At 42.3% G+C, this 24,643-nt stretch overlaps 1 protein-coding gene and 1 long non-coding RNA gene across 4 annotated transcripts in view; one reads left to right on the forward strand and one right to left on the reverse strand.

Annotated features, from left to right (window-relative positions):
- Positions 1–24,643, reverse strand: part of LOC140505146 (uncharacterized) — a 110,037-nt gene that overhangs the window by 23,887 nt on the left and 61,507 nt on the right. The window contains exon 2 of the long non-coding RNA XR_011967392.1: positions 19,277–19,362. This is a non-coding gene — a long non-coding RNA (uncharacterized lncRNA). The remainder of the gene's footprint in view (positions 1–19,276; positions 19,363–24,643) is intronic.
- MAP6 (microtubule associated protein 6) overlaps positions 1,361–24,643 on the forward strand; it is a 93,799-nt gene continuing 70,516 nt past the window's right edge. For all 3 annotated transcript variants that reach the window (XM_072610806.1, XM_072610807.1, XM_072610809.1), the window contains exon 1: positions 1,361–3,939. In XM_072610806.1, the coding sequence (XP_072466907.1) occupies positions 2,066–3,939 (1,874 nt within the window). In that variant the 5' untranslated portion in view covers positions 1,361–2,065. The remainder of the gene's footprint in view (positions 3,940–24,643) is intronic.

Raw genomic sequence — 24,643 nt, forward strand, 5'->3', positions numbered from 1 at the left:
GGTTCTAGTCATGTTCCTGCATTTACCTTTCATGACTTTAGTCATCACGCCTCTTCTCTGAGCCTCAGTTTCTTCCTCTGTAAAATGAGGGCATTAGATTTAGATTGCCCCAAAGGAACCTTTTAAATGTACCATTTTGTGATGTTGCTACTTTTAAATTCTTTAAATCATTTTCAGGTGTGTTCAGGTATGTACTCTGCCTAAAGGCTAAGATAATAGATTTATCAGAGCCAGAGTTCAAGCTCAGGTCTTTTGACACCAAATCCAGAATTCTTTCTATTACACCATGTTGCCTCTGATCCTCTGGCTTTCTCTCTTTATGCCCTTGTCAGAGGTGTTGTGCCTAATAGCACTGAAGTGTGTGTGTGTGGGGGGGGGGGGGAATGGGAAGGAGTCAGGAAGGGATCTATCCAAACTAATTTGCAAATTTCAGTCTGAAGAGACTCAGGGAATTTTAATTTGAGAGGTAAGAAAAGTGCAAAAGGAACTAAAATTGTGAATTAGAATACCTAAGTTCAAGTCCCATCCCTGGCACTTAATAGTTGTATGACTGACTGTGCAAGCCATTTCCTTTTTCTGAGCCTAAATCCACCTTACAGGAGCTGTTCAGTGATGATTAAAGGAGAAAAAAAAATGTAAAGTGATATAGAAGTATGTTATTATTTCTAGTTCCTTAGAAGTTGTCCAGCCACAGACGTGGTCCTCTTGTCCATAGGTTGTAGGGTGTAAGAAAAAGGCCTGGATTCTGCTGCTGTCCCTTCTTTGGTGCTAAATAGCTGGGGTCTGCATCCTTCATTACATCACAGTTTGCAGCGGGGAGGAGGGAGGATTGAGGAGCGAAGACTCTCCTAAGACCAGTACCACTACTCAGGGAGAATACCCATTCTGTCCTAGGATACCGCTCCCTGAGTAAGTCAGCCTTGAGGATGACTAAAATATGTTCCCCACCAAATAGGAGAAATTTCTCTTCTCCCTACCAAATAACAGTCAATAACCTCCCTCCCCCCACTGTGTCCGCTTTGTCAGGCCTACTATGTGTCTCTCACCCAGCAGGACACAGAGAAGTAAATAAACATTTGTAGTCTGCATCAAACTGAATTCCCAAAAGGGTCTTTAGTGTTTTCAGGGCGCGGCTGAGCTGCCTGCGATGGGTTGGGGAGGGGGAAGACCTTTGAAAGGGGTCAGCCGCCTTAACCATTTCTTTCCCTTCTGCATCCTTCCAGAGACGAGCAGCTGCTCCAAGGCCTGGCTCCCAGCTGAGCAGGAAGTAGTTACTGAGCAGCCGGGGGTGGAGTGGGGTGACGAGCTCACAGACGCTGCGCGCTGACGAAAGCAGGTGATTTCTCCGCAAAGCTCTCTCCCTCAGCATCTTCCCTGGTGTGCGCTTCTTTTTTTCCCCCTTGCTGTTAGTGGGTGGGGTCGCTTCCCCTGCAGCAGTAGCAACGGCGGCGGCAGCAGTAGCTGCAGCAGTTCCAGCGATGCTCCGGATTCCCAGCAGATGATCACCTCTGGGCAGGTCATTCTGTCCTCTCTCCTCCTGGCTTTGCCAACTGGGAAAAGCTAAGTAGACCAGGCGGGGAGCGGGGAGCCGAGAGTGGGGAGAAGGATCTGGGGAACGGTACTGCATAGGGCTAGACAACCGAGAAGCCCCGAGCCAGCCAGCCCTCCCTGGACCCTGCAGGCTGACAGGCAGCCCCGCCCGTCTCTGCAGCAGGGCTTAAACCTGCAGCATCCTCTGTGGGTTCTGCTTCGGGTTGACTGGCGACACGACCCTGGGAGAAGATCTGGCACCTTTGTCTGCAGTTACAGCCGATTTGCATCCTTTGCAGGGCAGGTCGCACGCTTGCAGACTTTTTCATCACAAGGAACAGTACTGATCCCGAACTTTGGTCTGATTAAGTAGGGTGAGTGTGTGCTTTTCAATAAAATAAAAACTTAGCGGTAGAGGGTAAGGGGCAGCGCAGGGAGGCTAGCTCTTTCAAGGGAACAAGATCGGTGCAGCCTAGCTCGCTTAGGTGGGAAGAGAAGAGGTAGGCAGAAGGAAAGATCTTTGGACACAAGCATCATGGCTTGGCCATGCATCACTCGTGCCTGCTGCATCGCCCGCTTCTGGAACCAGCTGGACAAGGCGGACATCGCGGTGCCCCTCGTCTTCACCAAGTACTCGGAGGCCACGGACCACCCGGGTGCCCCACCGCAACCGCAGCAGCCCCGGGTGGCGCAGCCGCAGCATGCTCCCCCCTCGGCGCGCTCCGTTGCCATAGAGACGCAGCCGGCCCCAGGCGACCTGGATGCTGTTTCCCGGGCAACGGGACCCAGCGGGGAGCGGGAGCCTGGGCCTCCCAGCTCCCAGGCCCAGGCCAAGACAGCCGCTGGCCTGGGTCCAGCAGACTCTGTGATGCGTCAGGATTACAGGGCGTGGAAAGTTCAGCGCCCGGAGCCTAGTTGCAAACCTCGGAACGAGTACCAACCGTCCGACATGCCCTTTGAGAAGGAAACTCAGTACCAGAAGGATTTCCGGGCGTGGCCGCTGCCGCGGCGAGGCGACCACCCCTGGATCCCCAAGGCGGCCCCGCCGCCCCCGCCACAGGCGCTGCCCGCCCCGGCCTCGGCCTCCCCAGGTCCTCCCAAGGCCGAGGAGCGCCGGCGAAGGCCTCAGCAGAGCCAGGAGTGGAGGTCCGGTGAGGCCCCTGCCCAGGCTCCGGGAGATGAGGAGGGGGGCGGAGAACCCGCTGCTGGCAAAGCGTCCGGACCAGACTCGTGGGAGGTGCGCAAGAAGGCGGGGCCCGCGTGGATGCTGAGGAGGGCAGAAGGCCAGAGGCCACAAGGGTCCGAGCCCCAACAGGCTCCGGCCTCGGCCTCCCCAGGTCCACCCAAGGCCGAGGAGCGCCGGCGAAGGCCTCAGCAGAGCCAGGAGTGGAGGTCTGGCGAGGCCCCTGCCCAGGCTCAGGTTCCCGGAGATGAGGAGGGGGGCGGAGAACCCCCTGCCGGCAAAGCGTCCGGACCGGACTCGTGGGAGGTGCGCAAGAAGGCGGGGCCCGCGTGGATGCTGCAGCGGGCAGAGGGCCAGGGGCTGCAGGGGTCCGAGCCGCAGCCTGCCCCGGCCTCGGCCTCCCCGGGCCCACCCAAGGCCGAGGAGCGCCGGCGAAGGCCTCAGCAGAGCCAGGAGTGGAGGTCTGGCGAGGCCCCTGCCCAGGCTCAGGTTCCCGGAGATGAGGAGGGGGGCGGAGAACCCCCTGCCGGCAAAGCGTCCGGACCGGACTCGTGGGAGGTGCGCAAGAAGGCGGGGCCCGCGTGGATGCTACAGCGGGCAGAGGGCCAGGGGCTGCAGGGGTCCGAGCCGCAGCCTGCCCCGGCCTCGGCCTCCCCGGGCCCACCCAAGGCCGAGGAGCGCCGGCGAAGGCCTCAGCAGAGCCAGGAGTGGAGGTCAGGCGAGGCCCCTGCCCAGGCTCCGGTTGATGAGGAGGGGGGAGGAGAACCCTCTGCTGGGAAAGCGTCGGGACCAGACTGGTGGGAGGTGCGCAAGAAAGCGGGACCCGCGTGGATGCTGCGGCGGGCAGAGGGCCAGGGGCTGCAGGGGTCCGAGCCGCAGCCTGCCCCGGCCTCGGCCTCCCCGGGTCCACCCAAGGCCGAGGAGCGCCGGCGAAGGCCTCAGCAGAGTCAGGAGTGGAGATCTGGCGAGGCCCCTGCCCAGGCTCCGGTTGATGAGGAGGGGGGCGGAGAACCCTCTGCTGGGAAGGCGTCGGGACCAGACTGGTGGGAGGTGCGCAAGAAGGCGGGGCCCGCGTGGATGCTGCGGAGGGCTGAAGGCCAGGGGCTGCAGGGGTCCGAGCCGCAGCCGCCCCCCGAGGCCGGAGGCGGCAAAGGGAGGGCGGCGGCCGACGCCCTCAATCGCCAGATCCGCGAGGAGGTGACGAGCGCTGTGAGCAGCTCATACAGGTGAGGCAGCCCGGCGGGCTAGGAGGGAGGCGAGAGGGAGGGGCGCCGCTGGTGCTCCAGCATCCCGAGCCGGATTTCTTCTCTACCTCTACTCTTTGTATGATCTTAGGACACTTACTGTAACTCCCAGGGCCTTAGTTTCCCCAGCTGTAAAATGAAAACGGGGGGACTAAGGTAGCCTCTGAAGTCCCTTCCCTCTCTAGATTTGAAGCTGGACCCCGCCCTGTGGTCATGACTCCACCCACCTCTGGAGGATACTTTCAGGGATCATTTTGTATTCTTTATCTCAACAGCACTTAGCACAGGGTTTGAAACTTGGTAGGAGTTTAATAAATATTACTTGGCTGACTGACTGCTTGCAGCTCACGGGTCCACTCAAACCTGTGCTCTGCCACCGCAAAGCCACAACACCCTTCCTCCCTTCAAGCAGCTCTCCTCTCATTTCTGTATCTGACTTCTTCCTAGCCAAGGGACCTCAAGTCATCTTCCCTCCACCCTTACTATCATCGAAAAGTCCTCTTGGTTTTACGTAGTCTGAATCCTGATAAATCCTCCCTACTCCTCTCATCCTTCTTGGACCCTGTTTCACACATATTTTCTCATGCTGTTGACTACATCGCGGTACTGCGGTTATCGTCTTGTTCTCCATTCACATTCTCCTTTTGATCCATCCTCCATCCTTCATTCTCTCAGAAAAAAAAAATCAAAGGCTCCCACTGCATCTAGGGCCATCTTCAGTCTTCCTGATCTCTATCTTGCTAGATTTGCACAGCCCTCCCTCACTTAATCCAATTCACTTGCAAGTCATGATACCTCTTTCTTGATGTCACAGCCCTGTTCAAAACCTTTGAGGAAGAGGAGTAGCTGCCCCACATGGGACCCAACTGACCAGTTCCACTTGAGCAAAGCAGTTCCTTCCTTCTTTCTTTCCTTCCTTCCCACCTCTGCCTCTGTCCACATAGAGAATCATACCTTTACCTACTCAGTGTGCTGCCCAAAGGAATATAAATTTTGATTGCTGAAATCTAGCATGATATTTTAGGGTTTACAGGCTAGATTTCTTTTTTATGCACCATTCCTTAAACCCAAATTACTCTCTCATTGATTGGCCAACAATGTGTCCCAGTCCAAGCCTCTCTGGATCATTGTTTGGATTCTGTTGGCTCAAAGTGAGTGTAAGTAGCGATTGTTTGTTTGGGCCAGAAATTATATTTATCTAGGTAAAGAGGCCATTCTCTGCTTCATTTCTTACCTAGCCTTAATCACTGAATGGGCGTTGCCTCAGTCAAACTGGGACTTGTTAACGACCTTAGCCTACAAAATGCAGCTGTCTCTCTTGCATCCAGGGCCATCTCCAGTCCTTCTGATGTATGTCTTGCCACTGGACCCAGATGGCTTCAGAGAAGTGAGGCTGGTGACTTTGCACAGCCCTCCCTCACTTAAATCCAGTTCACTTGCAAGTCTTGACATCTCCTTCCTGATGTCATGGTTCTCTTCCAGAACCAAGAACAATCACCAGTATCACCTTTCTTTTGTTACCCATATCATAACTCTTTCCCCAAGGCCTTTGCTTTTTTTCCAAGCTGCTTAAACTACTCCTTCCCTCATTTTCAACCCAAACCTTCTCCAGCCTTCTTGCTCTGTTGCTCCTTTCACCTTCCTTTCCTTCATATTATCATCTAAACTGACTCCTTTCTGACCCAGGAGGAAAAAGGGAGCCTTTGAATTCTGAATATTTTGAATAACTTTCCTATTTCTGCCAAAAGCTCTAGCTTTCTACTAGTCGCACTAGTCATCCTTCCCTCTGTTGTCATTTTCAAGAGCCCAGCTTCCTTCCCTGGTCATCATTCTCTTATTAAAACATAAATTCATTGAGGGCAGGGATAATGTTAATTTTGCATTTGCATCTTCTGTACTCAGCACAGGGTTTGGCACATAGCAAACATCTAATAAATGCTTTTCATTCATTCATCTCCTTACCACTTTTGGCTTTATCTGAATAACCTTCTCTCCAGTACATCACAATTTTCAAGTAAATGTTCTGCTCCCCACATTTGTAACAACCCCTTTCTCTGGCTATCTATTCCATGCTCCTACCTCCCTTCTGGCTTTCTCCCTTAAGTACATGCTTTTTCCACTCCTACTTTGAGCTTTCATTTCAAGCTAATGAGTAAATAGATTGTACTGTAGATTATTTTGGAGAGACTGAATATGAAAAACTGGGCTTAAAGTCTCTGGAGAATCCAGATGTGTACAATGAATAATTAGACAAGAGGTGTCCAATGTGTGGCGCCAGGGTCCTGCATGAGGGCCACAGCCACCAGCTTCTTTCTCACAGCAATTCAATGAGGAAGACCACAAGTTTATTATATGTTGCCAAAAAGTCTACAATCATTTTGAAATCCAACTTCATGTGTTAGAAGTAATTGTCTTATCTCTTTATATATATGTTTATATACATAGGAAACTATTTTACAGATGTTCTTGCTATATTTGTAAACTATATTACAAATATAGTAATGAGGGCTGATGAGAAGTGATATTAGAGCTACCACACCCATATTATTCATTATTTTTAATATTCCTTTTACATGTAAATTTATTACACAGATGATTGGTTTATAGACAAGTTAATGAATTAACTTTAAATAGGGAGGAAGTTTTTAATGACCTTGACAGTCTAAGCACAATCTTGGACACTGTTCCATTTTTAATGGGCAATTAAAATATATAACAGTTGATGTGAAACTTAACTTTTTTTTTGATTCAGAAGGAAGGCTGACCAGTAATAGAGTTATGTACTTTGGAGGAAAGCAGTTGTGAAGAAATTGGATATTGTATAAAGATCTGGAAATGATCTACCCTGAAACATTGTTTCCCCAGTGCCCTCATCTTGTCTCATAGTCTTTGCCCTCTTGTGTTTCTAGGCATTTCTCTGATTCAAATATATTCCTCATCTGTTTCAAATGGATTTGAGAGGCCATATTGGTCCCACTTCAATGACAATTTGATTTATTATTCCTCATCTCTTCCAGAGTAAATCACAATGTGTTCAGGGCACAATGACTAATTAGTTAATCTCATGGGCTTTAAAGATGGCATCTGCTGCCTGATATTAATGTTAATAGTTCACTTACATATGAAAAGCTCCCATAATTTACCATTTTAATACATCTATAGTTTGACATCCAGATTAAAACCATAAATAACAATAAGGTGTCTTTACTGGGGAAATTTAGTTGTTCTAGACATAGAAATACATTGTTAATAACATGAAGATTTTGAGAGACCCCTGTTTATCAGTCTCATAGTCTGGCCACATCATCCTGGGATTTTGACATCAAGTATCATTCAAAGTGTGATTTTGAGTTATTGACACACAGCATTGAATTAATGCAATGAGCTATGCCACTGTCAAGTCTGTCACTGTTTATAATCCTGAAAGTGCATTTCACTGGGCAGACTTTTGTAACAGATTTAGCAGACACACTTGTTTAGAAGATCAATTTGTCATTGGGTGAAGGAACAATACTCTTTAGGGGGAGGGAGGTGAGGGAGAGGGAAAATTATCCTTCTAATCAACCTCTCTGCCCTTGCAGTAAGTTAATAGGGATGGATGAGGGTAGCAGGTGCTCCCCATAGGAATGCTAATGGGAGAGACCTTTCATGGCAGAAGGCAGCTGATGCTCTGGGAGATAGAATCTATCAACCAAGGAGAGAGAATTTCAGGAAGGAGGAAAAGTGACATGGTCATCCAAAGAAAGGAAACATTGGGTTTAATATTCTAGGGCCATTCCAGCAAGGCTGGAGAAAGTGGGAAAAGCCCTATCCTTAGTGCCAGATGAAAACCACATTTTAATTGTACATGGACAACAGGAAAGAAAATAGTTATTTTTCTCTTTTCTTTTCATAGAATCAGAGAATTCTTGTTAAGCTGAAACAAATCTAGTCCAACCCTTCCCTCAGCAGACCTTTCAATAACACAGATACAGTGAAAAGAACATTGGTTTGGATTCAAGGTCTTGCTCTGACACTCTGAGTTTGGACCTCACACTAATTTTCTTCTATCTGACCCTCCATTTTTTAATCATTAAAATAAGAGTGTTGACTAGATGATCTCCAAGGTCCTTCCCAAGCTAACATATTGTGAAGTAGTTATCCAGGCTCCTCTTCAAGACTCCTAGTAATCAGGAACCTGTTATTATGAAGCGACCCATTCACTTTGATCTATTAGGAATTTTTCTTATATTAAATTGAACTTGGCCTTTGAAACATCCATCATTGCTCCTAATTCTGTCCAATGGAAATAAACAAAATAAGTGTAATGCCAATTATAATCCTCAGCCCTTTGAATGTTTGAAAAATGCTATTAGAACCTAAGTATTTTGCAAGTAGAGATTATTGTTGTGTTGATTTTGTGTGTGTGCGTGTGTGTATGTACGTGAACCTAGCGCCGATCATTGCTCATGGTTAGCATTTAAATGGTGGTTGAATTTGAATCATATATGCCCCTAAAATTTCTTTTTCCTAGGTTAAATAATCAATGGATCCTTAATTGATGTGATTCAAATCCTTTTCATTATCTAGGTCCATCTCCTATTTCCTCTCATACGTAGTAGCTATCAATGACCATTTAAAATGTGATCCCAGAAGTCAAGACAATGCTCCAGAGATGATCTAGTTAAGGCAGATGAGACTCCTTCATTCCAAACATGTTTCTTCTCTTTGTGCCACCTAATAATGCATTATCTTTTTTTATTGCCATGTCAAACAATTGATTCATATTTAGTAGAACCTGGAGTCAGCACAAAGACAGATCCCTCATTGGGAACTATTTTAGAAATTCTGCTTCCTTCTAGATTTTCACCAATTAATTAATCAGTGTACTTTGGTTCCAGTCCTTCAAACAGTTTTAGATCCTTATAACTGAACCAGGAGCTAGCTCACCTCTCTCAACTTGATCCATAAAGATATCAGAAGATACTTTACAAAATACTTGGCTGAATTCCAGATGTCCATGGCATTCCCTCACAAACAGACAAACAAACATTCATAAACCATCCCTTTAAGGATGTATTTTAGAATTTTGTCAAAAACATGTCACATTCCCTGGTCTATTGAAGAACATGTCTTCTTTTTGGAGAACTAGGGCCTTTTGGCATCTCTCCCATTCTCCATGAATTTTCAAAGATTACTGGCTATGGCTCAGTAACCATTTCTATCTGTTCTTTCATTTTGTCTAGGCTGGTCACTTAAGGGTGGTTAGTTGAATTCTTGCCAACTCTTCATCCACCTTAGGTTTTGAATTCCCTCTTAATCATTTTTATTCTATACTTTTCAAGTCTGTAGGGCTTCCCCCTTTGGTAGAAAAAAAATGGAAGCAAGGTAAGAAGCACAAACTTCTGCCTTCTCTCTTTAGTCTGTTTTCATTGTCTTATTCACACTAAACAGAAGTCTAAGATCTCATTTTGTTTAGCATTTGTCACTAACAATGAGCTTGGTTGGGGTGTTAAGACTCAACACCCTTTCAGGATCACATTTTCAATCCATTTACAGTTGATCTGTCCTTACTTTCATATTTAGAACATGTATTAGCTCCCCTTTTTCTTTCTCATCAGAAACATTTGTGTTTGGATCATTCGTATTTCCTTCTGGAGTTCTCCCAATACTTTTTTGTCCAGTGTCCCTGTGGAATTTTCAGTCTATGACCTACCTGAATTTCCTACCTGTTTTTGCTCTATCTCTTTGAAATTCACTCTTTTGAAATTTAGAAGTTTTGGGTAGGGAAGGACAATGGAAATGATCTCATCCAACGCTTTCTTTTTACTGATGAGAAAACTGAAACCCTGAGGTTAAATGATTTGCCAAATCCTGCAGGATTCCAACCCAAGTTGACTCCAAATCTAGTCATCCTGTTCTATCATACTGCCAATAGATGATGCCTAGCATTTCCTTCCTTTTTTATTTGCAGTCCTGAGGTAATACCCTTGCTTCTCCCAAGTTTCCAGTTTTAATTGTGTGTTTGGCTAGGAGGGAGCACATTAAAGGGTCAGCTAGCTCTGTGGTTTTACACTGAGCTGTTCGATAAAACTAAATATTTTTCTCTTTCTACTCCTATCCCTCCCCCTGACAGTTTTAATGTTAAGCAAAAAGTAGTTATCTAATGGGGTTTGGTTTTTATAAAAATTCTACTTTTTCATTTTCAAAAGCATTCAACAACTGTACATTAAGTGCCTACTTATACATAGAAGGAGACACTGTGCTTAGTGTTCAGGTAGATATGAATAGATTTTTTAAAAAGAACAGTGCCTCTCCTGTTGGTTTTATAGTCCAATAAAGGGCGATAAAATGTATCCATGAGTAAATACAATGCAATTTAGAAAAGGATAAGGGCATAAGAAAAGTAGAAGTGCAATGAGTTCCAAAGATGACAAGAAACTTCAGGGAGCATTGAAAGTTTCACAGAGGGGGTAACATTTTAACTTATTTTCAAAAGATGGAAAGGCCATGACAGTATAGTGTAGTGAAATGCTGGGCTTGGGTCAGAAGAAGAAAAAGAACCTGAGGAAATAGACATGGAAAGAGAAGAAATAAAAACATCACTATTTGCAGATGATGTGGTAGCTTATTTAAAGGACCCTAGAGAGTGAATTGAAACAAATGAGGTCAGTAAGCATTTATTAAATGCTTACTATGTGCCAGGCACTGTGCTAAGATATAAAGAAAAGCAAAAACAACCCCTTACTTCAAGGAGTCAAAAATCTAAAGGAGGAGACAACATGGGGAAAAAAACCAAACCCTATGTATGAGCAAGTTAAATACAGGATATATGGGAAGTAATCTCAGGGAAAGCACTAGTATCAGGGAGGGGACCAGAAAATAAGGTTTTAGCTGAAACTTGAAAGAAACCAGAGAATCCAGAAGATGGAGATGAAGAGAATTCCAGGCATGGGAATAGCCTATGAAAATGCACAAAGAGGAGATAGAGCATCATTTAGGAGAAATGGCAGAGAAGCTATTATAGGTAGGAAAGGGTCAGATTGTAAAGGTCTTTAAAAACCAAAAAGAGGATTTTATATATGATCCTGGATAAAATAGGGATCCAGTGGAGTTTATTGGGGAAGTAACATGGGTAGGTCTGAATTTTAGAAAGATCAACCTGATAGATTTGTTGAAGAAAGACTTAAGTTGGGAAGAGACTTGAGGAAGGGAGACTTTTTCAATAATCCTGGCATGAGGTAATGAGGACCAGTGTGGTTTTTATAAAGTAGCATTATATAAAATAAACCCATAAAATCATCAGCCTTTATTACCAACAAAGCCCCTCATGAAGAGATGGAAAAATAAATACCATTAAAAGTTATAGAATGCATAAATTATCTAGGAGTCCATCTACTAAGACTCACTCACAACTTATATTAATACAACCAAAAATATTTTGAAGAAATAAAGGAAATTTTAAATAATTAGAGAGATTTATTATTCACAGTTGAACTGTTCCAATGATAAAAATGATAAATGATAAAAATGATATTATCAAAATTAATTTACAAATTTAATGCCTTATAATTACAGTTGCCCAGATACTATTTTATAAAGCTAGACTGCAAAGTTAGAATTCATCTGGAGAAGTAAAAGTTAAGCTTCTCAAGGGAAATCCTTAGGGGAAAAGAGTGAGAATAAAGGGGACTAGCAGTACCAAATTCCAAACTATGTGACAAATTAGTGATCACCAAAACTATTTGGTATTGGTTAAGAGGCAGTTGGTGCTGATTAAAAAGTTGATCAATGAAACAAATTAGGTAACCAATTGAACAGAGTAGAGCTATATTCAGTAATCTAACAGCTAATGCTGGACTAAGTAGTCCCAATCTGACAAAAACTGGGAAAAGTAGAAGATAGTTTGGCAGAAAATAGACTTATAAGTTCTCACATTATATACCACATGAACATCAAATTAGTACATGATCTAAATTTAAAAGGTCAAATAAAAATTAGAGAAAGGAAGGAGCTACCTTTCACAACTGTGATCGGGGGAGAATTCTATTCTAAACAAGAGACAGAATGATCATAAAAGATAGAATTTGTTGTTGTTTATATAATTTCAATTATAAAATTGAAAAGTTGCACAAGCAAAAGAAAGTCAGTGAGAATCATAAGGGAAACAATTAATTGGGAAAAATCTTCACAGCCAATTTCTATAATAAAGTCCTGAAATCCTATGTGTAAAGAATTGATATGACTTTATAAGAACAAGATTTATTTGTTACCAGATGAGTAGCTAAATATGAATAGGTAAGTCTCAAATGAAGAAATATAAGCTACCAACAGGAGGTGGTTAAGTCTCAGGGACTAGAGCTGTGGGCCTAGAGTCAGAAAGACCTGAGTTCAAATTTGACCTCAGATAGTTTACTAGCTTTGTGACTCTGGCAAAAGTCATTTAATCTTTATTTGCCTTAATCCATTGGAGAAGGAAATGGCAAACCACTCCAGTATCTTTGCCAAGAAAATCCCATGGACAGTATGGATCCATGTGCAGGGGTGGGGAACCTGAGGCCTTAAGGTCACATGTGGCCCTCTAGATCCTCAAGCGCAGCCCTTTGATTGAATCCAAACTTCAAAGAACAAATCCTTTTCTATCAAATCCTTTTGTTCTGTGAATTCTGGATTTAGTCAACAGGCCACACTTGAGGATCTAGAGGGCCATATGTGGGCTTGAGGCTGCAGGTTTCCCACCCTTGGTCCATGGGCTCACAAAGAATTGGATGTGACTAAATTGACTGAACAACAACAAGCTATCAACAACCATATAAAATGTTTCAGATTACTACTAATAAGATAAGTGTAAATTAAAACAACTCTGAGGTTCCACCTCACATCCATCAAAATTGGCACAGATCAAAAAAGGGGAAAGTAAAAAATTTTGGAGGTATAATGGGAAGATGGGCAAGTCAATGTATAGTCATTTGAGCTGTGAATGATTCAACCTTTCTGAAAAACAACTTTGAGCTACACCCCCCAAATTTTCCTAAACTGTACGTTATCCATTGATCTAGTGATCCTAGTATCAGGCATGTGCCCCAAGAAGGAGAAGGATAGATCTGAATATAGCTTATTGTGACCTCCTCAAGAACAGGGACTGTCTTTTGCCTCTTTTTGTGTCCCTAGTCCTTAGCACAGTGCCTGGAATATGGGAGGAGCTTAAATGTGGATTGATTGAAATGCTACAGTTCAACAAACTATTATTAAATCTATGGTCTGCAGAGCCCTGTGAGGCAAGGGCTGGAAGAGATACAAAATCTAGATATGATACATTCCCTGAACTCCCAGTCTAATAAGAGATCTCTCAGCAGTTGGGTCTTGGGATTTCAAAGAACATGATCTCTTCCACCTTAAGGTTTTTATTGATAGCATTCAGACCACCTATGGAATACTCACTCACACGAAAAGAAAACAGGAACAGAAGTTCTGTTCTACCATCATCCTTGGGTTCCAGGATCTCAGTTGGGCTCCAAGAATAAGAAAACCAATTGTACATGTTAACTGCTCACATAGAACATAAAAATAATCTCTGTTTAGGCAAAGGACAACTCGAGTTGGAATGAGGATGTTAAGGGCCATTCATTTTAATAGAGAAGTAGATAAAAGGATTAGGGGCCTTTTACAAAGGCACAAGTCTAGGGTATCTGAGGTACCCTGAATTTACCAGCCACCAGGAGGTCAATTTAAGTTAGGCACAGGAGTGGATAGAATTACTTTGATGTTTGGACCATAGTCATAGCTCTTAATCCATTTATTTTGGCTGTATCTATCAACATTTAGTCTCCTCTCCTCATCCAACCCCCTTGAAAAGAGCCTGATCTGACTAGCTTGCAATAGTGAATATGCCCCACGCTATATTACATGTTAAATATATAAGAACAGTGAAAACAAAGTGTTTTGAGAGACCAGAAGGAAAAGGTCAAGGAAGGTTTTATGATGGGAGGAGGAATTTGAATTGAACTTTCAAGGATGAGTAGGAATATAGCAGACAGAGGGAGAGGATGGATATCTCAGGAATTGGGTATATGAGGAAAGACCCAGAGAGGGAGAAGAACCCAGGTATATTTAGGAAGCAGAGAGTTGTCTTGTTTGGATAGAGTGTAAAGTGCATGGAGTTACATGAGATGAGGCTGTAAAGGTTGGTAGCACCAGGTTGCAGAGGACTTTGAATGCAACATATAGGCAAGAAATGACCATATTATATGTGAAGGAACGCTGAGCTTGGAATCAGAAGGCTAGAGTTTGAGCTCAGGCTCTGCTACTTCATAACTTTGTGACTGAACAAACCTTTTCACCTTCCTCAGCCTCATCTATAAAATGATGGAGTCTAGTCAGTGATTTATAAGTTCTCTTAAACTTCTAACATTCTAAAATAGGGAGCCCCTGAATATTTTTGAGCCGTACCTAGGCAAGAAGGACATGCCTAGCTCCATCCATAAAGATTATGAGTTTGGCAGTGGTAAAAGGAAGGGCCTGAAGGTGTAATGAACTCATGTTATGGATACTGTAGCAGTGATCTTTTCACGATTGGGAAGTTTTATTAGATAACCCCTGAGGTCTCATCCATCTATAGAGACTTCAAGATTCTATGATGCCTTGTGATTTCCAGAAAAAGTACATTAAAACAAGAAAACAGGTACACAAATATTTTAAAATATATTTAAATAAATTAAATTATAATTAAATTATTTCTAAATAAATAACTTTTAAATTAATTAATTAAAATATAAAATAAATATAATAAAAACATAATGAATATGAAGAATACAGAGAAGTATGGGAAGACATATATATGTGTACTTACATAAAGGAGACACAAAGAGAGGCAAAATCAGGTCCCTAACCTCAAGGACCTCATGTTCTAATGGGAAAGACAACATGAAAATGACTATGTACATACAAGATATATACAGAGTAGAGGGAAGGTAGTATCAGATGGAAGAGAAAGCCTGTGACTGAAGGACTGGGGTAGGGGCGTAGGGGCTGGGTGTGACCTGGAGAAGATTCAGCATTAGGAGACTGAGTAGCCGTCAGCCAGGTAGTAAGAGAACCAGGAGAGAGCAGATGGGGAGAAGGAGAGTATCTAGAAGAAGAGGATAATCAAAGGTGTGAAATGCTATAGAGAAGTCAAGAAGGATTAGAATTGAGAGGCAGAAATGGGGGCGGGGGATGGGGAAGAGAGGATTCACATTAACTGTAGCAAGGTCAATGGGAAGGAACAAAAGGTTGACAAAACTGAATGCTGCATGACTTTAATGACTGAGGAAATAGGAGAAGAGAAAATGTCTCTCCCTCCTTCCCTTGCAGAATTGAGGGACTGTGGGTGTGGAACAGTGCATCTGCTCTAGTACAATGTCCCACGCAGAGTAGGTACTTGACAAATGCTTGATTGTTTGATGCTTAGTTGATGTGTTGGTTAATTTTGCTGAATTTTTTTATCTTGTTCTTTGTTATTAGCAATAACTCTAGGGAGAAGGGGAGAAGGGCTATATACAGGTGGATAGATAGATTTACATATATACATGTAGATATGTTGTTCAGTCATTCAGTCATGTCCAACTTTTCCTGACCCCCTGAACCCTACAATCCATGGGTTTTTCTTGGCAAGGATACTGGAGTGTTTTGCCATTTCCTTCTCTAGTAGACATATGCATATGTATGTATGTATGTCTTTATCCCTATATGTATATATGGAAATTAAGGCAATGTAAAAACTCAAGATATAGATGCACATTTTAAAAATTGTAAATAGATTATATTGTGCACCTGGAAAATGACAAGTATGAAGAACACAAAACAGGTATATCAAGTAGGTATATCAAGTAATACAAAGTGAGGAGAGCAAAATTGGGGAAAAAGTAGGCCTTATCTTTGACAATATTTAAATAACTAAACTTTATAAGAAGGAAAAGAGCAAAAGGGAACACAAAACAAATATATTTTCATATGTTTTCACAATTTTGTCTAAAAATTACAATATACTTTTTTGTTTTTAATAGAACTATACAGTTCAGACTTTTAAAAAATTAGGACTTGATTCCAAATTCTGTTCATTTGTATTGGCTAAGAGGGGTGTAGAGTGTGTTCAGGAAAGATTAGCACCTCTAGGGTAAAGGCTGCCAAACCCTTTTCAGGGCTGCTTTCCACCTTTAGTGTCTACCTGATTCACCCAACTTTCACCTGTGCCTCCAAGAAGTCCACACACCCTGGCAAACCCTTTCAGCAGACAGGCTAACCGGATTGAGGATAACCGAGGGGTCTCAACCCCTTATGAGTTGGGAGGGTATCTACCACAAGTAGGGGAAGACTTCCCTCACCTGAATGGGCAGATGAGAGCATAGTTCCAACAGTCATAAAGGTGACTGAAGCAGGTGCTGTGGACGATGTTAGACATTGGTTAAACATAGAAGAACCCAAGGTCATCCCCTGCATTCTGAGCCATTACCAGTTGTGTTGACCTTGTCATGCCACTGGACTCAGATGACTCTGGAAGAGGGAGTGAGGTCTTACAACTTTGTGAAACTTTGCCTCACTTAAATCCAATTTATATGTGAATCAAAAGATATCACCCTTACCATTTTACCATTTTTCCCTACCTCAAAGTCCTTTGGAGATGGGCAAGCGATGAAGCAACAGATGCACATACTCTGGGAGCTATAGTCACATCCATGCACACAGGTGGCCCAGGCTATAGAGTTGTCTTCTCACTGGACAGAAGCAGCAGTGGGATTTAGCAGCATCCTGGGTGTCTGAGTAGCCTTTTTTAAGGACCACATTGCTCAACTCCTAGGGTAAGGAAGGGGCTAGAAAATTGTCTGCTTCACCAACCCAAGTCCACTTACTGTAGCACACAGAAATCCCACCTTGTGGTCAAAACACACAAAAAAAAATGTACAAAAACTTCTGCAAAGATGATTCCAGTCACCATCAGTACATGGAATACATGCACATTTATAGACAGCACAAAATCCAGTTGAAAGACAAATAATTCTTGTTGTGAGAGAACTCGACAGCGACACATCCAGATAGCAACCTTGTGCGAAACAAGGCTAGCAGATGAAGGCCAGCTTACTGAATTTTGAGCTGGATACATGTTTTTATGGAGTGACTGCAGTGAAGGGGAGCACCATGAAGCTGGTAGAGGTTTTACGATCAAAACTAATCTAGTCAACAGGCTTGTATGCCTGCCAAAGAGAGTGAATGACAGGCTCATGACAATGTGATTGCCACTTGCAGGAAAGCACTGTGCCACCATCATCAGTGCATATGCTCCCACAATGACAGACCTTCATGAGGTCAAAGAAAAATTATACGAAGACTTTATCATCAATGTACCAAAAGAGAACAAGATTATAATTCTGAATGACTTTAATGTAAGAGTGGGCATAGACTACCAGACATGGCAGGGAGTCCTTGGGAGGAATGGAGTCAAAAACAGCAATAGCAATGTTTACTTACTACTAGACTTGTGCCTCCAACACTGTCTTCCATTTGCCTAAAAGCAATACAACTTCATGGATGTTCCCTCATAACAAGCACTGGCATTTAATAGACTATGTCATTTTAAGAAGAAAAGATAAAATGTGAGAATGACTAAGGGGCTCTGTGGCAAAGAGCTGGACTTATCCTCTATCCTCTCCAAGCTAAATATTCATAATCAATAAAAGCAGAGCCCCCAAGGCATGACAACTACCAGAAGACTTATTGTCAACAGATTAGAGCTCTTTGTGTGCAAAAAAAAAAAATCATTGTTAAATTAGAGGGAAAGCTAAGCCAACACAGGTTTAGCAGCAGATCAAAAAAGGAGTAGGTAGCTTTCAGGGATTTATGTACAGCATTGCATTTACTCATCTGAGCCAGAATACCCATAAACACCAAGACTGGTCTGACAAAAATGATGGAGAAATTCAGAAGCTGGTAAGTAAAAAAATGAGAACTCCACAGGGCTTACCAGCAGAATAGTTCTTCAGTCCCAAAAAGGCAGCATTTATTTCCATCAGAAGCAAAGTGCAAGCAAAGCTTGGGGAGATGCAGGATTCTGGGCTCAGTAAGAAGGCAGATGAAATTCAGTTTTACCTCAATAGTAACCACTCAAAGTGCTTTTATGATAGCCTGAAGATTATTAATGGGCCAAAGACCTATATAGTGCATCTCAACGACTCAGTGATGGTGGAACCACATTGATTAATGATAAGGACATGATCCTGGAGAGATGGGCTGAACACTTCCATAATGTTCTCAACAGACCATCATCCATCAATGCTGAGGTCATTAATTTATACCTTAGGTTGAAGCCAATCTCTTTTTAGCTAAACTTTCAACTGAAGCAGAGGTTTTGAATTCCATTCAGCTCCTCTCCTGTGGCAAAGCACCTGGTGTTGATTCTATTCCAGCTGAGGTTTACAAGGCAGGGGTCCTCTGCTTATAGAAAAGCTGACTCAAATTTTGGAAAGAGGAGGTTATTCCCCAGGAGTCCAAGGACATCTCCCTTGTCCATCTCTATAAAGGTAAAGGAAGTAGATTGAGATAATCACAGGACAGTGTCTCTCTAAGCCATGATTTGTAAGATTCTTGTTAGAATCTTCCACAATAGGCCAATCCTTCACCTAGAAGATGGTCATCCACCTGAGAGCCCATGTGGCTTCAGAAAGGGCCAAAGAATAATTGATATGGTATTTGCTACCCAGCAGCTCCAGGAAAAATGCCAGGAGCTGAAGAGAGGTCTATAAACAATGTTCATTGATTTGACCAAGGCCTTTGATTGTGTCAGTCATGTGGGATTGTGGAAGATCGTGGCAACATTTGGTTGCTGGGAGTTCATTAGTATTGTACACCAGGTCCCTGACAACATACTTGCACGGTTTCTGGATAATGAACATGTTCTTACACTTTCCCAATCACCAGTGGAGTGAAGCAGGGCTGTGTGCTTGCTCCCATGGTTTTTAGCACGCTATTTTCAGTCATGTTGTCAAATACCTTTAATAAGGACAAACCTGTGAAGCATCAAGGCCAGCTGCTGTACTGATGGTAAATTATTAAACTTGAAAAGGCTACAAAGACCAAAATGGAGGGAGAGTTGGTGTGTGACTTTTTGTTTGCAGATGATTGTGAACTCAATGCAGCCTCTGAGGCAGAGATACAATAGAGTAGGAATTCTGCTGGTGTTCATTCTGGCCTGACAATTAACGCTAAGAAAATAGAGGTTCTCCACCAGCCAGTACCACACCATCCATACATAAAACCATCAACTACAGCAAATGGAGAGATTTTGAATACTGTTGATAAGTTCACTTACCTTGGCAGTATGTTTTCCAGAGATGTACACATAAATGATGAAGTTGAAATACAGATGATTGGAGTTAGTTCAGTATTTGGGAGGCTCTAAAGGAAAATGTGGGAGAGAAGCGATATTAGGCCAGCTACCAAACTGAAGGTCTACAAAGGTGGAATGTCTTGTTTGTGTAAGAGTCAGAAGGCCAGTGTCACTGAACTGAGGAGTGCATGTTGCTGGGGGTGGGGGGTGGTATGGCGTAAGAAGACTGAAAAAGGAGGGAAGGACTCTGAATGAAATTATGCAGGCTTGGTTCTCTCTAAGTTGAACAGATATTTATTGAGCATTCATTATATGCCTAGCGATATACTAGGTTCTGTGAGTAATGTTAGAGACACTATGAATGTTGATCTCAAGAAGCTCATCCTTTAGGTCTGAATAAGCTTTTCCTCAGCTCTGACATTCTGTGCATCTGCAACCCTGCATCAAGGCTTCTGACTCCAAACCCACTTGTCTTCTTCATACTATACGACATATACCAGACGTATTCACAATCTTAAATTTGTGTTTGTGTGCATATGTGTATAAAACAGGAACATTTTAAATATATGTATGCATATGTTTGTGTGTATATATAAAATATTTAAATAACAAATTCAAGAATTAGAATGATATCCTGTTATATATACACACATATGTATGTATGTGTGTATATATATATATATATATATATATATATATATATATATATGATGCAACATATAATGGGAATCCTGATATACTTCAATTTGAGATTTTTAATAGCAAGTCTGATACAGTGGAAAGAACACTGGACTTAATTATATATATAATATACATATATATGCATATGTATATATACATACAAATACACAGTAAATCAAGAATTATCATTTTATATATGTATATTTTTATATATTATATATTTTATTCACAAACACACACACACACATATATATACATACATCATGGTGCCTATGTAAAAGCAAGCATCCTAACACATCCAGGATGGCCTGCTATCACAGGTTCTTTGATTTGCTTTTCTAAAAGGAAAGGAGTTTTTGCAGGGTCAACAATCACTTGAATCAAGCACATACATCATTCACTTAGTTCAAGGGGAAAAATCAGCACCCTGAACTTCAGAGAAAATGTAAACAGAGAAACAAAGATCAACAGACAGATCCAACTGTCTGACTATTACATACATAGTTACCACAGGGTTATCAAAGCCAGGGGGGCTCCTTAGCAGCTGCCCAGAGTCTTGTCTGGCCAAACAAACACTTCCAATGAGTAAGCCCCAAAGTAACACCTCACCTCAGAGTACTTATATACTTTACAGACCTGGAGGACATGACCCTCTGACTCAGTGCCTCAACAGAAATTAACAAAAGGAATTGAGGTCTAGTAATGGGCAGGAAAGATCTTTAACTCTTCCCCCAAACACCATTAACCTTAAATTACCACCATAGCCTACCATGTATTATATTAACCATAGGCTCCGAGTCACTCAGGAACAAGCATTCTGACCTTGTAAAAACAACCATAAAAATGCACATATAGAATTTTTCTAATTTGCATTTTTAGATTAGCAGGCATCTGGGAAGCCCTAAGCTCTAATGGTTGTATGCCAGTTTTTGCTGTGTATAGAAATTGGATTTTCTGCCTATCAGTTCATATCTACAAAAGCATAGCTCTGCTTAAAGTGACTCCTGGAAGGTTAAAATTCTTGTTGAAACTAAGATTTGTTATTAATAATAATAATTTTAAAAACTAATATAAAACATCTTATGATTGCGTAATGTTGTATATTCATTATTATGTTTGAGCTTCACAAAGACACTTTGAGACCAACACCATTCTAAGTACCATGACATGCAGAGTTCCTGTCTAAGCTCTACCACTCATTCATGGTGGTGCCGGTGGTTCTTGTCATTCTTGTTTTCATTGTTCTTGCTAGTCCTTTGTTGTTGAAGTGGACCAATGATATCAGTAGGGTGATGTCTTGACTTGCAAGTAAATTGGATTGAAGTGAGGCAGAACTGTGCAAAGTGGAGACCATGGGCAAACCATTTCCCTCTCTGGACCTCAGCTTCCTCCTACGTAAAAGGAGGAAATCAGACTAGGATGACCAAGTAGATTCCTTCTAGCTCTAAAACTCTGTTAGTCTGTGAGATGGGTAGGATTCTTCCCATTTTACAAAGGCAGTAACTGAGTCAGAGAGAGAGAGCACAAGAGTTTACCCAGGTCTTCTGACAAGTCCGGTAATCTTTCCAACACACATTGTCTTGAAGTAATCAGAATGTTGGAGCGAAATGCCACCTTATAGATCTGGTTGTCCAGCTGTTTTATTTTCACAAGTAAGGAAGCCAGTCGGGGATCCTGGAACTTGCTTAAGGTCCTATAGCTAGCAAAAATGTCTGAACTATCCTCAAATCTTTCTGCTGCAACAAATTTGAAATAGGAATGATCTTTAAGTGAGTATTAAGTAATTTACCTAAATCTGCTAAATCACTGGTTGTTGTTTTTTTTATTCTATTTTGATGCCACCAGCTACAGAGTGGGTTGACTGTCTGCAAAATATGGCTGCTTCTACCCCAGAACCTGCAGTATTTGCAGCCAGATTTCTGGGCTGATTTGGCAGCATTCTACTGACTTTTTCCTAAAGCCTCCATGGACTCTCCTAAGAGTTGGGCACGTTTGGTATAACTTTGCCGAGCTCTTTCATATGCTACAGAACACTGTAATTTACTTCATAACATCTCTAGAAATTCAAGTCAGTTGTAGTCATAGAAATAGCAACTTATATTTACTGAGTACTTTGTACCCACTCTGCATTTTTGGAGTTGCACAGCAAGCCAGAGAGCTAAGTCAGTAAGTTCACCATACAAGCTGTATCGTTTCCAGTGCATTTTCCTCATAAGAACCCTCTGAAATATAGGGGACATGTATTCACTATTCCTGGATTTGTGGAGGAAAAAAATGAACTAAAAATAAAAAGGTCTATAGGTTGTTCCACACGTAGAATGTGGCAGATCATTGACTAGACAGGTGGAGGGAATCTTAGTCCAAACCCCTCATGTAATAGAAAAAGAACCTGACATCCAGAGGCATTAACCCAACAGGAAAGGTCTGAGCATGTTTCTTCTTGGCTCAGGAATCTTCACTGCCCCTAGGATTAAATACAGTTTCTGCCCAGCATCCAAGGCCCTCCATAGCCTGGCTCCAGTCTACTTTTCCAGTTGTATGATGGTCATTCCCCTTTATTCAGTACTCCAAGGTCTTAAAAGCACCTTCTTATAACATTCCTGTGATATAGAGGGTACACATATGATCACTCACATTTTACAAATGAGGCAGCAGAAGCTTTTAGCAGAAACTAACTTGCCCAGTGACACACAGCTAATAGTAATTCTGGAAACTGGGATTGTAAGTGATATTCATTTTCATGAGGTATTGGCAAGACAAGGTGGTAACCAGTTGTTAAGCCAGTTTTCAGGATGGTCTGAAAGATGCTTTGTACTTCCTTAGAATTTAGCATCATAGAATAGATCAGCTGCAAGAGGCCATAGAGATCTGTTAATTCAATTCATTGATTTTACTGAAGAGAAAACTACAGCCCAGACTGAGGAAATGACTTGCCTGAGGAGAAGTGTCTTGGTCAAGGGCACAGAGTTGGTAGAAGAATTGTAATTAGAACCCAAGTTGGTTACAGAACTTTTTCCATTTAATGTTCATTATTAAGTAAATGGGGTACCTAGGTGGTGCAGTGGGTAGAGTGCCAGACCTGGAGTCAAGAGAACTCATCTTCCTGAGGTCAAAGATGGCCTTCAATACTTAATAGCTATATGACCCTGGGCAAGTCACTTAACCCTGTTTGTTTCAGTTTCCTCATCTGTAAAATGAGCTGGAGAAGGAAATGGCCAACCACTCCAGTATCTTTTCTAAGAAAACCCCAATTGGACACAATTGAAATGACTGAACATCAATAATTAAGGAATTATTGATTATAGGCAAATGTCCTAGAAAACATAACTCTTCCTAAGATTATGCTGTTCTGACCCTTCCAAGAGACAAGTTAGCTGATTAAACGTTAGAGGATCCCTAGCTCATCATCTGCCTAATTCTGTAAAATATTCATTTCCTCCTCAGAGCAAAACAAGACCAAAGAATTTAGAACTGAAAGGACTCTCAGAGACCATCTAGTATGTTTCTTTACATCTGAAATGGGGGATGGAAGCTAATTCCAGCATGAGAACCTTCTTTGTACTCACAGATAATGGGTTATAAATTTGTGTCTGATGGCAAGGAAGACTATGCTGGCACTGGAAGCCCCATTGTGTAGTATTAGTTCTTAGCAGATCTGACAATCAATGAGGGAGAGTGGCTATAAGTACAAATAAGTGCCCAGGGGGCTGAACTAGGAACAGTAATAACAGTAGCTCACATTTATATGTTGCTTTAAGGTTTGCAAACCAGAACTAGTGGAAGCATTTGTAGAAGGAAAAGAAGGAACGAGATTAAATGGGGATAAAAATTCTTGCACTGAATTCAGTGATGGTTGGTGGATCCATGAACCAGTAGAGTGACGTTTGGAAAGGCTCCTCACCAGGTTGCCTGTGGAGGGTGGTGATTTTTCAGTTATAACCACTCTTGAAGGCTGTCTACCAAGTTCTTGAGTCCATGGGCAGGGACTTAATGCCCATGAAATCGCAGGTCATTGAATTAAGGCATTATGAAGTAATAGTCCTGAGTCTCCTTATCTCACAGGCATGTTACAAGCAAAGAGCTCTGTCATCCTTCACGTGCTCAAGAAACATGAGTATTATTAACAACAGAAAAGATTCACATAATGCTTGTCTTACTACAGCTGTAGGAGGTTGAATAAGACAAACATTATGATTGACATTTTATAGATGAAGGAATTGAGGCTTAAGGGATAGAGTAACTAGTCAGTAAGTGGCAACACTCAGATTGTAACTCAGCTTCCTGACTCCAAGTCAGTTATCTCCCCCACACCAGCAGCAGGAGCTACACAGGAGGTAACCCAGTAACCCCAAAGGGAATTGTAATCGTGAAGGACTTTCTTAAAGCATTTGGTCCCTGGCACCACAAAATCATCTTTTCAGAATAGAGGACCTCTGCAGTCTTCACGCATGCAAAAAAAGAATCTCCGTTATTAATAATGTACGTGGCCACAAGTTGTTATCCAGCTTTTGCTTGAAAACCTCTGACAAAGCATGGTGGCACACAGTCTGTTGGCCAAACCAAATGTTTCCTCTGCATCAGTCAAGGGCAATCTATAAATCACAGAGCAGTTTGGTGATTTCAGTTCCAAGCGACAAGTTGTAGCCATATAGCTTCTCTAAAAGAAAA

The sequence above is a fragment of the Notamacropus eugenii genome, chromosome 5, assembly GCF_028372415.1.
Source record: "Notamacropus eugenii isolate mMacEug1 chromosome 5, mMacEug1.pri_v2, whole genome shotgun sequence".
Lineage (NCBI taxonomy): Eukaryota > Metazoa > Chordata > Mammalia > Diprotodontia > Macropodidae > Notamacropus > Notamacropus eugenii.